Genomic DNA, 14,391 nt, shown 5'->3' on the forward strand with positions numbered 1-14,391 from the left:
GAGCAGCAAAATCGATTTTCTTTTTTACCTTGTGCAAAGGAACAAAGGAAATGGAATGCAAAATCTGCATTAAGACCATGTTAGAATTATAATTCAACAATCTGTTACACATGAAATGAAAACCAGGTGCAGCCCGTGTCAGCTATTGTGCTGTGACAGGCAGCCAGTGGGTTATGCTCAAACACCCCTTTGTTTAACCCATGTCTTGCCTTGTAACCCAGTGTTCCAAATGCTGATCTCTGGTGGTGTCCTCTTGCCAAAGATCCTCAGAGGCACGACTGACCCCAGACGAAATTATGAAGTAGATGAAACTTGGGTTCATCCGTGCCTTGGTTTCTCTCTACGTCCCTGTCCCCCAGTGTCTACCCTAGTCACCCATCACTCGAGATTTCTCCTCTGTTTTCAGGGGGTTCATGCTATTTCTTGTTGTCCAGTCTCTCATTTTAAGCAATATTTATTTATCTATTTGACAACATCGGCTATTAGTTGTCCGTAGTATGTGAAATCTTCACTGTATCAAGCAGGCTGAGTAGTTGGGGCTTGAGGGCTTAGTTGCTCCACAGCATGTGAGGTCTGAGTTTCCTGAAGCAGGGACTGAGCCTGTGCCCCCTGCATTGCAGGGCGGATTCTTCACCACGGGACCATCAGCGACGTCTCTCAGGCCATCTTTGAATCATTTTTCTACCTGAAAAAATGATCAGTGATTACCCAATAGGAGCCAAGCAATCAAGACTTTCCTCTTTTCCTTCCAAATCTTACTTTCGACTGTTCTCACCAATGTTCTACTCCAAGGGGACTATCCACCTTGCCCTTTTTATTCACAAGACTTTTTCCATGATAACTCTTCTGCCTGAGCTGGCCCCCACCTCTTATCTCCATCTATGGAAATCCTAACCATCCTCAAGGTTCCACTCAAATCTGCCTCCTCCTGCTGTCTTCCCGGAGCACCCTGGCCTGTCCACTCTACGCTTTATCCATTCTCTCACGGGGTGCTTAGCATGCGTTGCTTTGTGTCAGAATAATATGTACATGTGTGACTTGTGTCTAGGCACTGTGCAAGGCACTTCACAAATGTAATATCTTTCACATTTTACAACAATCGTATGACATAGATGTTGCCATCCCATATACCAGTTAAGGAAACTGAGGCTCAAATAAGTGAAATAACTCGCCCACGGTCCCAGTGCCAGAAAGCAACAGAGCTAAGACTTGAACCCAGGTCCAAAACATGTATCCTTTCCACTGAATCATATGGCTTTCGATTTAATTCTTTCCATCTTCTAAAAGATGAATGGGGATTTAAGATGGAGGAAAAGGCCAGTGTAAACTTTCTGATTATCAAATACTATCCAACAAAGCAATAGAATTTTGTGATAATTACCATATTCTTTGCTAGACCTATTGGCCAACTGTAATCCATGAGGAATTCAAGTCAAATGTGAAAGAAAAAAAAAATCCTTACTTAACATTGTCAAAACAAATATACATGGCATAAAAAGAGAATATTGATGACAATTTACAAGTCAAGAAAGGCTGGGGAGCATTGGTCTTTGAGCACTACAGTTCAGGGAGAAGGAGTAAATAAACTTGGCTACCTACAAGTTTCCTGGGATTTAAACATTGTATCTGAAAATGATCATCTGAATCTCCTATTAACTAACACTATCTTTACTGAGTGCACAGCCTGTTTTTTTTTTTTCATTCTGTCTTTTGTCTTACATCTTGGATAAGTTACAGGAGAGAAGCTTAGGGTTTCTAAGCAGGAAATCTCATCTCAGACAGATCATCTCGAGGACCCAGAACCATGGAGTCTAGCCTGGACAGGTCGCTTCTGGGGGGTCTTCAGCCTCTGGCCAGCCTTCCACCCATCTCATGGTGGAGGCCCATCCAGGGGAGAATTTAGACTTAGAATCTACATGCTTTGACATCAGTATCTTTGCTTCTCCCAAGGTGGGAGAAATCTGTCTTCATATCTACTCTTTTATTCTCGTCTCATTCCCTGGGCCTCAGCTTGTCACACTATCAGATTGTATTTCTTTAGCCAGAGTTATCAGCAATCCTGTGTTCCCAGTGCATCTCTGTCTCAGCTTTGTTTGCAAACTTCATTTCAATTATGTATGCTTCCTCTATGCCAGTTCCACTTATAAATGGTTCTACATTTTTGTTCCTCATACTAATCTTAATAATAAGTTTTAAATAATTATTCAGGGAAAACAATGCATCTAAGCTCAATGCAGCAGGCCATCCTGGACTTCAGGCTCCACCTTATAAAGCCTGAGAATTTTCATTTCAGTTATGCGTTAAATCTTAGGAAGTCAATGAGCTGAATAGGAAAACCACCTTCAACCGCACTGGAAAAGAAATTCAAACACAAAAGCTCTTTTTTCTTTTAAGTTTTTATGGTTTTCTTAGTCCTCTACAAAAGTCTTCAAAGCTAGTTTATTTTTTTCTTACTTATTTTGAAACAATTACATATTCACAGGAAATTGTGAAAGAAATGAACAGGAGCTCCTGTTTACCCAACACTCCATCTCACCCAATGGTTACATCTTATATAACAATAGTGCATTATCAAGCCCGCTTCCCTGGTAGCTCAGCTGGTAAAGAATCCGCCTGCAATGCAGGAGACCCTGGTTTAATTCCTGGGTCGGGAAGATCCGCTGGAGAAGGGAATGGCTACCCGCTCCAGTATTGTGGCCTGGAGAATTCCATGGACTGTATAGTCCACGGGGTCGCAAAGAGTCAGACATGACTGAGTGACTTTCATTTTCACTTTCATCAAGCCAGGTGATTGATCTTGGACATCCTTTTAAAAAAGGAAAAAAAAAATGTCCAGCCTGGACAGCCTAGTCAGCCTTCAGCTTCATCCTATCTGTCTGCCCACAAGCAATAACTAGGCTGACAGTCCTGGAAGACAAAGAGTGGTAGGTCCACATGGCCCCAGAGAGATGATCTGGGGGCTCATGCAAAATCCTAGTCACTTCCGCAGGGCTGTGGAAAGGCACGCCCAGTGGAAGAGTTGGGTTGGAATCTGATTCTGCCTCCAAACCTGTGACCTTGAACAAGTCACTTGACCCCTCTAGGCTTCCATGTCTGCATCCATCAAATGAAGAAAATATTTCTTCTGCCTATTCATAGAGTCCTTGTGGAGAAGGGAAAGGCTACCTACTCCAGTATCCTGGCCTGGAGAATTCCATGGACTGTATAGTATTTGGGATTGCAAAGAATCAGACAAAACTTAGTGACTTTCACTTCACTTGTGGTGATGAGATGTGATGGTGTGCATGAAGGGCAAATGTAGATGTCAGTCAGCGATCATCAAGTTTATATTCCTCTCTGTAATGATTGTCAGTTATAGAAATGTAGTTTTTCAGTGGCGGTGTTCCCTTGGAAACAAAACAAAAGTACCTCCTTGTTAGCCACAAGGCCAAGAGTTTCCATCACATGCAAATGACCTTCCCTTTCTACACTCTGGGTGGGACAGGTACCAGTAAGGTGTTGCACAGCACCCTACGATTCATTGCCTGCATGCCCTGAGGCATGCAATCTATTTTAAAATAAATCTTTCTTAACACTTTCTTCTAAAAGGTCAAACGAATTTTAAGTAGCATTTATTTTAACTCTTACCCCAGGATCCATTCTTACCTTTTTTTTTCCCATGCTTGGAGATATACAATAGGTGTTCTTGAAAAGAATGAGAAATTATAAGGACACCAGATTAGATAGTACATGGCATATGAAGTAGAAATGGAGACCATCCAAAATGCATTGTTCTTTGGTTTGTCTGGATATATAATATAAATTCCCTAACTCAATGTTGGATTCTGGTGTTCAGGTAGTAAAAATGCTTGGCAGTAAAAGGGGGAGAAATATATAGGAATACGTAAACTTAAATCATAGAATGTACAGGTAAAAAGTCTGTGTGTGTGTACTGAATGCTTTGGACATTACCATAAAAACATTAAGATCCATTTTCTCCCTTCTTCCCCCCATTATACAGGCTGGCATGGCCCTGACCTATGACCCCACAGCTGCCATACAGAATGGGTAAGTAGATCACTTTTTCTATGTTTTAATTGCTAAGGTATCTCTGAACTCTGAAATCAGTACTGGAGAAAAATGTTCAAATCTTTCTTTTTGTTCTAAACAAAAATGTTAATCAAACCTTTCTCATCAGTGTATTTCTTTTCTTCCTGTGAGTGACTCTGATTTCAGTGGCATCACGCATGCTTACAAAGCTTCTGTCCATATTCATCTTTCTCTCCCCTGTCACCTGAGAAAGAGTGATGTGAAGGGAGAAGTGTCTGTTTCTCTAGGGTCAGAGTGTCGCTTCTGCCAGGTAATAATCGTAGCCTGTGCCCAGGCTCATTTCAACATTAATAAAGCCTCTATGCTTGCCTCTGGCTCTCAGAGGAAGGGTAACACACAGAATCAAGTAAGTGACACGGTGATTGTATTTTCATACTCCATTTTAATAAGCATCTGGAAGTTTGCAGACTCTTACTTAGAACAATTAATATAGCCTAAACTTTTCCTCTGAAAAAAATCAGACTTCAGCTACATAATCCAGCATCTTTAAAATTCTGTCATTCTGAATAGTCTTTGGTTGAAACTTTCTTCTTACTTTCCAATTTCTTTCCTTTACTTTGGCCATCCTGCAATGAACCAACAAATTGAAGAATAATTATTATTCTTATTTTCAGTCTTTTATCTTAGATTTCTCCATGGCTTTCAGTTTTCTGTCTTTCAGTCTCTAAAGAATTAGTCAGAATGAAGATCTCATTTAAGATCAACCTAGAGGATAGAAGGAATGTAACTCCATTTTCTGTTTGGTCAGCTTAGAGGGTCATTTATTCAGTCACTCAGTAAACATCCAATAAGTCTTCCAAGCACAGTATTATGCTCTATAGGCTTTAAAAAAAACAATACATCTGTGTAAAACAGGGGCTCAAGAAACTCATGGTCTACCATCCATGAAAGAGTCAACACAGACAATAGTCTAGGGTAGAGATCTATTCCTTCGTCCCATGTTGATTAAAACTTCTCTAGGGGCAAAAAGTAATGATATCTCTCCATTTATCCAGTAAGCCTTCTCTTATTTCCAACAAGGCACTCTAAACATGGTGGTCAGAAAGTAAAGACAAGAAATAAAGATACAGAGAATGAATCCCTCTAGAGTCATACTGTATAGCCGAGAAGATAACATAGTTAATTCAAAAGACACAGAATATGGCATTATATGCTCAGAGAGAGTGACAGAAGACAGGCGTGTAATGTAAGGGCATGACATTTATTGAACACATACTATGTACCAAGTAATTTATATTTGTAATTTAATAGTACATGTTCTTGGAGTCTAATATATGTAAAAATACTTGTAATTACAATTAGAAATGTATATGCACACTGGAAAATAGAAATAATTGAATTAATATACATGTTCATTAACTAAATTCAGCAAGTATTTGTGTTTGCATACATGTATATGTGTGTATCGGAGAAGGCAATGGCACCCCACTCCAGTACTCTTGCCTGGAAAATCCCATGGATGGAGGAGTCTGGTAGGCTGCAGTGCATGGGGTTGCTGAGGGTCGGACGTGACTGAGCGACTTCACTTTCAATTTTCACTTTCATGCACTGGAGCAGGAAATGGCAACCTGCTCTAGTGTTCTTGCCTGGAGAATCCCAGGGATGGGGAAGCCTGGTGGGCTGCCGTCTATGGGGTCAAAGAGTCGGACACGACTGAAGCGACTTAGCAGCAGCAGTAGCAGCAGCAGCAGCAGCATACGTGTGTATAAATATGTGAATCCATCTACCTGTCTGTACTATATATCCATACATCTGCTTCTTATAAAGATCTTCCTGCCCAAGGTTCAAGGTCAATTATTAGAGACGCCCCCGTGTCCTAGGCCTGGGCTGGAATGAGTTTATGCTTTGCTATAGTCGGTCATCTTTCCAATGCACAATTTAAAGTCTGAATCTTTCCCCAAAGGCCTAAGTGTCCAGGCTTTCACTGTGACTCATGAAAAACCTGAAGAGAAAAAATTGGGGTTTCAACCTGTAATCTGAGCAGCCACAGTCTGAACTCTGGTGGTGCCGTTAGATGCCATGAGGACTGCCTGGTCCCCGGGGACTGTGTCTCCCTCCAAGGTCACCATTTACACTGTACAGAGGTCAACTCAGGTATATACATCCACCTTCCAGCATCCTCTCTGTGATGTCTGTCTCTGTGTACTTTATACTAACAGCAGAACATTGCATCCTTTGAACTATTTGAACAGTTGCAAAAGTGGTTCATCCTCTCCCACTGCCCGCTTAGACTTTAACAACAATGAACATTTCCCTCAGGAAGAAAATTGCAGTTAAGATGCTCAGGATACCATCTTCTTGATTTTATGTACTCTCATCTGATAAAGAACTTTGTATCATCCAGTAGTCCCTGTCTTCAACGTTGCCTTGTCCACTGAATATTCCTTTCAGCCTGTAAAAGTCAAGTCTCTCTCACCTATAAAGAGGGCAGAAACAAAGCTGTCCTTTTCTGAACTTCCCTAGTGGTGCAGTGGATAAAACTCCATGCTTCCAGTGCAGGGGATAGAGGTTCAATCCCTGGTCAGGGAACAAAGATCCTGCATGCTGTGTTGTGCAGTCAAAAAACAAAACAATCTTCTGCCCATAACTTGTAGTGACCACACTATTTTTGCTTTTTCTTTACTGGTAAACAGTTTTAGTATTCTTTACACATTGTCTTCCTGTGTTGCCTCTAATGGGGCTTCCCCAGTGGCTCAGCAGTAAAGAATCTACCTGCAGTACAGGAGCTGCAAGAGACGTGGGTTCGATCCCTGGGTGGGGAAGATCCCCTGGAGGAGGGCATGGCAACCTACTCCAGTGTTCTTGCCTGGAGACTCGCAAGAACAGGTACAGACAGAGGGTTGCAAAGAGTCAGACATGACTGAGCGACTTAGCACACACACACACACACACACACACACACACACACATCTCCTTTGCGGATCCTCCTTGCCCTCCCCTTGCACTGCTCCTCTGGTGTCTGTGAATTCCCCTTCTGCCCACTTGTACTGATCTTTCTCAGGGTTTAGCCCTTTCTCACGCTGTTTCTCATCCACTCCTCCTGCTTTTGGGAACTGAAGACTCCCAAGTTCAAGTTTATAACTAGCCGCAGGGAACCATCACCTGTGTCTCTCACTGCACTGGCCGCTGCTCCTGGATGTCCTGACCCCAACTGAGGGCTTTGTCTTCATCAGTCCTTCATAATACAAACCAAATAAATGAAAAACATCAAAATACTTCTTACAGTTTTTAAAAAGTTCACTCTAAAGCCATTTAAGTCATAATTCCAGTTCTCTGGGCCTTCTCTCCTACAACACTCCTAATGATAAAATTGGTCATTAAGACTTCTTCTATCTCTCTTTTAACTGCATCTTCAAACCAGCTGTCTCCCTGCCACTGGTTGAGTTCATTTAATTATCATTCCCTACCTGTACTAAGCTTTTATCTGCCTCTGATATAACTGAGTACCAAACCATTTTCACATTGCTTTCTGAATATTTTTTTAAAGCAAAAAGTAACAAGTAATCATCTACCTGCCTGGCTTAAAGTATTACATGGACTTTATTAAATGCAGAACAAAACTCAAACTTTGCAGAGCGGCACCAGAAGAATTTCATGATTTGGTTCCTGCAACTGAATTGGACCTTTCTTGATTCTCAGAGCATCTCATGTTATGTTAACCCGTGAGTCTTGTTGCTCATGGAGTTCTCTCTGCCTGCAGAGAATGGTGATATTTCTTCCTTTCCTTCTTTCTTTTATTTCTCTCCTTTAGAGAACACCATTAAATCATACCAGGCAGAGCTAATTACACAATTAGTCACAAGAGAAACATGTGAGCAGTGGTTAGAAGTGCAGACTCCAGAGCCAGCCTGCCCAGGCGTGCATTCAGTTGTTTTCCACATGTAGGCAAGTCTTCTGTGCTTCAGTTTCCCCCTCTGTGAAGTGGAGATGCCAGTGAGAGTAAGTTTTCATAAGACGTTGTAAGGATTAAAGGACCCCCTGTGGCACAGTGTGGCCCCTGTCAAAGCTGACACGATTGTTACACTGCATTTCAAGCGACTGTCATGCAGCAAGGGCCTCCCAGGCGGTACTAGTGGTAAAGAAGCCGCCTGCCAATGCAGGAGACGTGAGGAGACACGGGTTAGATCCTGGGTTGCAACGATCTCCTGGAGGAAGGCACGGCAATCCGCTCCAGTATTCTTGCCAGGAGAATCCCCTGGACAGAGGAGCGTAGCAGGCTACAGTCCACAGGGTCGCAAAGAGTTGGACACGATTGAAACGACTTAGCACACACATGTACACGACACAGTAACAGCCTTTTTATCACATAGCTCTTGACATCATATTTATTTCTCTGATGGACTATCAAATCTGAAGGCAGGTTCCATGTCTTATTTTTCTCTACAGACTGTTTAACATGGTAGTATGAATGCCAAATCAGAAATAGAAAATGTTACTGATGGCATCTGCTTGACTGCAGCAAAGTGGCATTAGGTAACCCAGCCCCCTTCCTGGTATCAAGCCACTCTGTTCTCATGTAACACCCTAATCTGATTACCTTTAAATGCAACCTCCAGTTTCATCCAAAGAAGCCAAACTGCACAAGAGTTGTTCGTGTCCTGGGTTAAGAATGGAATTTTGGAAGCATTAGATTATGCACTGTGTTGCTATCAAGAAGGTAGAAATTTCATATCATAAAATGGAAGGAACAGCAAAATTGTAGTTAATTAACCTTATTCACTTGGTATTTCTTTATATACACGAGTTTTTTAAAATATTTTGGTCTTTTGGGTTTTAATTGCCTTATATGGAAACATATAATCATTTCTGTGGATGTTAAGATGTCAAAATAACCACATATGTTTCCTCAATATCCTGTTTCTTGACTTATTGTCAGCATGTACCTCTTAAAGATGTGGAAACTGATTTAGAAAATTCAGCATATGAAGGGATCGAATGTGAATTTCCAGAGTAAAGTATTTATTCCATATTTATACCCATGTATTCAGTCCAGTGCCTGCGTGCGTGCTAAGTCACTTCAGTTGTCTCCAACTCTTTGTGACCCCATGGACTGTTTGTAGCCCACCAGGCTCCTCTCTCTATGGGATTCTGTAGGCAAGAATGCTGGCGTGGGTTGCCATGCCCTCCTCCAGAGATCTTCCTGACCCAGGGATCGAACCTGCGTCTCTTATGTCTCCTGCTTTGGCAGCAGTTTCTTCACCACTAGAGCCCACCCTGGAAGCCCATTCGATCCAGTAGGCAAACCTAACTTAGAGGGAGAGTAGGAAGCTAACAGAGGCATAAATATTTATTGCTGTAGAGAAGAAACTGATCCCATTTGATGTAGGAAAAACATATCCAAAGATACAGTTGCAACCAACGCCAATCCAGTTAATATTGTTAAAGATGGCTTAATGATGACTCCGTTCAACAAACTGCTTTTCTTTCATATCTGTTGTACTGTTTAAAATCATGTTGATGATGCAGATTTGAAAAAAAAGTTCGCATCCTATCAGGAACAATGGACATGCACACAAATTCTAGATATGATGCCAGTAGTATTGTGAAAGATGCAAAGAGTGCTTTGAGTTTTATGATGTCTTACCTTTCAGATGTACAAAGTATTTCTGAAGGAAGACACGAGACATGGTAACAGTCGTCTCTGGGGAGGACCAACAGAGTGCTGAGAAGGAGGGGTGATAGGGAGACTTACCTTTCACTGTTTGCATTTTTCTATTCTTTTCACAAAAAACATCAAAATAAATGGTCACAGGACCACAGAGTAAAAGCAGTTACATTCTAGCAAGAGATGTGGAAGGCCTCTTGATGGAGCAGGGACATGAGCTTGTCCTCTCGGTGGCATGTCACATTTAAGAACATGGTTTATCTTTTTGAGTGCTAGTTTTTTCCAGATATATGTCCAGCAGTGGGATTGCTGGATGATATGGAAATTCTATGTGGTTGTCAAGGGGGAGGGAAAGGGGGGGAGGGACAGACTGGGGGTGTGGGGTTGCAGATATTATACATAGAAGGGGAAAACAACAAGTTCTACTATAGCACAGGAGACTATATCCTGTGATCAGCCATAATGGAAAAGAGTAGTGAAGACAATGTGTGTGTGTGTGTGCATGTATGTGTGTGTGTGTGTGTGTGTAACTGAGTCACTATGCTATACATTAGAAATTAATGCAACATTGTAAATCACATATACTTCAATTTTTCTTTTTATTCAAAGGACGTATTTTGTAATCCTGGAGCATCCTAGAACTGCGCTCAGTCATGGGGGCTTCTGAGTATCAAATTCAGACGTGTCTGGGGTGTCTGGTAGCTCAGTTGTATAAACTGTTAAATGTTCTGAATTCCATAACTTCAATGTTTATACAGCAACATAAAACTGAAATAAGTACTCCCAAATTTAGCTTGATTTTTCTCTAATGAAGAACAAACATTTGTAAATGTAAATGTGGACCATGGTGTCTCTGAGCAGTTTGAGTGTAGGTGGCAGAAATTGTCAGTCATGTCATCTGCTTAAATCTACCCAAATGATCACTTTAAACAAATCAGTTCCATGTCACTTGTATCTAAGGCTTTGAAGGTTACAGTGAAGAGGTTTCTGGGTTGCAATGGAAAAGGAAACCACCTGGTACTTTTTTTTACTGTAGGTCAACTTAGGAGAATAAAAATGCTCATTCTTCTTTCAGAGCTATCTGGCATAACTCTATAATGTGTTATTACTACTGGCCTATTGCTTTTTTAACAGTCCAATATGAAATCCCATCACTTTCAAATATGAGCATAAGAGGTGGGAAATAATTCCTTCCCCAGTCAAAATCTCGTCTTTTCCTGTGCCCTTTTCACTGAGGTCTGCTGTGTAAATGCCTTTTGGATTGTTTGATTTGAATAAAATGTATTCTTGGGAGAGATGTGGGAGGAAAATGTTTTCTACAGCCTTGGTTTGCCAGCTGTTTTTATGGCATTTGATATTAAGTGATACAGAAACCAGATCTTACTACGCTAGGAAAGGAATGTAATGCGAAAGATAGTTGGTATTACAATAAAGATGACCAGTGCCTTATTAATCTTGTGCTGTAGGGTTGCCCCGAGGATTCATGGTTCTGACTCCAGCAAAATTGCCCGTGGACGTGAAAACAAAGCAGCACTATTTATTTCAGTGTGCATATAGGATTGTGTGTGATTTTTTGGAGTTAAAAAAAAAATCCTACCCTGGGGTTATTGATACATTCGTGTTATTTTTATTGTCAGTGAAATAAGATTTCACTACTGACTGCCAAATTCCCTGGAGATGGCTCTTCTGCAGGTAAAATAATGTCCTCTTAGTGACCTAGACTTCCATTCTCTGGGCTTCTGGAGCCCACTTGCTTTAAAAGACAGAAAACCAAATAACCCTTTACGTTCCCTAAAATTATGACTTTTTTCAGAAGCCAGCTCAGAGTTCTACGGATAGATTTTGCTTAAGTAAACCTCTCAGTCCCTTTGACATTTGGAACTTTTTCACGTGAAACCTCTCCAGAGTAACTAGTCAACATTCCCAAGAAAAGCTTCTCAACCTTGACATGAGTATCATGTTGGATCATATCATTTTTTTGGTGGGAACTGTCCTGTGTTTAGCAGCATCCCAGACCTCTATCAACTCGATGCCAGGAGCAGCCCCCTGACCCAGTTGTGACAACCAAAAACATCTCTAGGTCCTGGGAAGAAAGCTCCTGTCTCTGTTTAAGACAGTGTAGAAAAGAAACACTTGCCACACCTGTGAATTTACTGTGTGCATTTTGTCAAATAAATATCTTAGCAAACTCTTTCCAGAAAAAATGGTTAGTTAAAAACTCATTCCAAGTTTTCTGTAATAGCATTTGCAAGGCATGATGCACCTATGCGTGTGTGCTCAGCCATGTCCGACTCTTTGTGACACCATGGACTGTAGTGACATGTGACACCTCCGGACTCCTCTCTGCATGGGATTTTTCCAGGGAAGAATATTGTAGTGGGTTGCCATTTTTTTCCTCCAGGGGATATTCCCAACCTAGGGATCGAAACTACATCTTGGGTATCTCCTGCGTTTGCAGGCAGATTCTTTATGACTGAGCCAACTGGGAAGCCCATAATGCATATATTAATATAACCAGATATAAAAATATAGTCACATGTTTCAAATGACCTTAGCTTTCTTATTATAGCCACAAAATTAAAGTGCTGTCAATTTCACCTTTCCTGTTCCCCCAAAATAGGATGCCTATGCTTGAAGTTTTTATTTGGATGTTCTTTTTCTTTCTTCTCCTTTTAAAATGTGGAGGCTGTGTGAACCATGAAGGATACATGGCAGGGATTGAGAACAAGTGATGAGACTGGGAAACTCATTCTGCAGCTCACTGGGAAACTCATTCTGCAGCTCTCTCTTTGGAGGCCGGCTCGGTGCATTTTCTTTAGACATGGTGACTCTAAGCCTCAGATGCAATAACAGCCTCTCTTGTCATGGTTTAAGCAAAGCTTTCCTGTAAAGTCATCTGGTTTATGTTTGGACTTGGGGAGAGCTTATTTCAGAATACCGGAATTAGGGGATCAAGATAGTGTACTGAGTCTGATCTTTCCAGTCCATTTTCTGTTCTAAATGACTCTCTGATTTGAGTGGCAGACAGCATTGGAACTTGCTGGGGAGTATGAAATATCATTCTTGTTCGATGGATAGGATTAGAGCACATAGAACAAAAACGCATGAAAATTTCCCCTAAGGGTTCTCTATGTTGGTATCCATTTACTTGGCTGTTTTTCTGCTTCTGCTCTCTTTTTTTTTTTTTTCCTGTAAAGTTCCCTGTAAATGCTGTCTGTCCATCCAGTCCTTTTTGCTTTCATTTTTAATATGCCACTTGGTACATTTTGCAAAATAAACCAGCCACTCTAAAATGTGAAGCATGATTTATGCTGTTGGTATGCAAGGCTGAGACTAGGTTTCTAAGAGAAGTTAAACCTACATGGAGAAAAGGGCTGTTAGTGGAGTGGTCATGAGTGCCTGTTAGGTCATTATGAACCCCACATAAATCTTTCTGTTCACTGCTTCATAAGTAAGATCTAAGATAAAACCTGAAGGGTGTGTGTGTGTGTGTGTGTGTGTGTTTTCTAGATGTAAACCATGATTTTTGTAGAAAAGGTCTGTTTTCTCTGATTATCAATTTCTCTATATGCCTAGAAAATGGGCATTAGTTTAAGCTTTCACTGAGATGTACAGAGGTACAGATAGGTGATTTGTGATGTAAGCCAGCTTTCTCAGTTCTCGCTTCTCAGCTTCCTATCTGAACAGATGGCATCTTCTGTGTCTCCACACATTTGACATTGGCCATCCTTTACAATGATCACTGCTTATCTCCCTAAGCTGTTTTGCACTCATTTATTCATTCAGTCAGCCATCAGGTATTAAGCATAGATCGGAGAAGGCAATGGCACCCCACTCCAGTACTCCTGCCTGGAAAGTCCCATGGACAGAAGAGCATGGTGGGCTGCAGTCCATGGGGTCGCTAAGGGTCAGACACGACTGAGCGACTTCACTTTCACTTTTCACTTTCATGCATTGGAGAAGGAAATGGCAACCCACTCCAGTGTTCTTGCCTGGAGAATCCCAGGGATGGGGGAGCCTGGTGGGCTGCCGTCTATGGGGTCTCACAGAGTCAGACATGACTGAAGTGACTTAGCAGCATACCTTGGAGATACTGTGAGTTCAGGTCCAGACCACTGCAACAAAGCAAATATCTCAATAAAATGAGTCACACAATTTTAAAAGTGCATATAAAAGTTCTGTTTAGACTAGGCTGTAGAATGTTAGTTTGCAAAACATTATGTCTACAAAAATTATGTATATACCTCAATTAAAAATATCTTATTGTTCAAAACACTAATCATCATCTCACAATGCACAGTTACCACAAACCTTCAATTTGTAAAAATCACAGTATCTTTGCGGAGAAGGCAATGGCACCCCACTCCAGTACTCTTGCCTGGAAAATCCCATGGACGGAGGAGCCTGGTAGGCTGCAGTCCATGGGGTCGCTAAGAGTCAGACACGACTAAGCGACTTCACTTTCACTTTTCACTTTCATGCATTGGAGAAGGAAATGGCAACCCACTCCAGTGTTCTTGCCTGGAGAATCCCAGGGATGGGGGAGCCTGGTGGGCTGCCGTCTATGGGGTCACACAGAGTCGGACACGATTGAAGTGACTTAGCAGTAGCACAGTATCTTTGAAGTACACTAAAGCAAAGCATAATAAAATGAGGTATGCCTATATTTATTATGCCCCAGGCTCTGTCCTAGGCAG

At 41.5% G+C, this 14,391-nt stretch overlaps 1 protein-coding gene across 9 annotated transcripts in view; it reads left to right on the forward strand.

Moving 5' to 3' along the window:
- RBMS3 (RNA binding motif single stranded interacting protein 3) overlaps positions 1–14,391 on the forward strand; it is an 814,140-nt gene that overhangs the window by 662,346 nt on the left and 137,403 nt on the right. For all 9 annotated transcript variants that reach the window (XM_055557071.1, XM_055557072.1, XM_055557069.1 and 6 more), the window contains exon 8: positions 4,001–4,047. In XM_055557071.1, the coding sequence (XP_055413046.1) occupies positions 4,001–4,047 (47 nt within the window). The remainder of the gene's footprint in view (positions 1–4,000; positions 4,048–14,391) is intronic.

This window comes from Bubalus kerabau, chromosome 20, assembly GCF_029407905.1.
Source record: "Bubalus kerabau isolate K-KA32 ecotype Philippines breed swamp buffalo chromosome 20, PCC_UOA_SB_1v2, whole genome shotgun sequence".
NCBI lineage: Eukaryota > Metazoa > Chordata > Mammalia > Artiodactyla > Bovidae > Bubalus > Bubalus kerabau.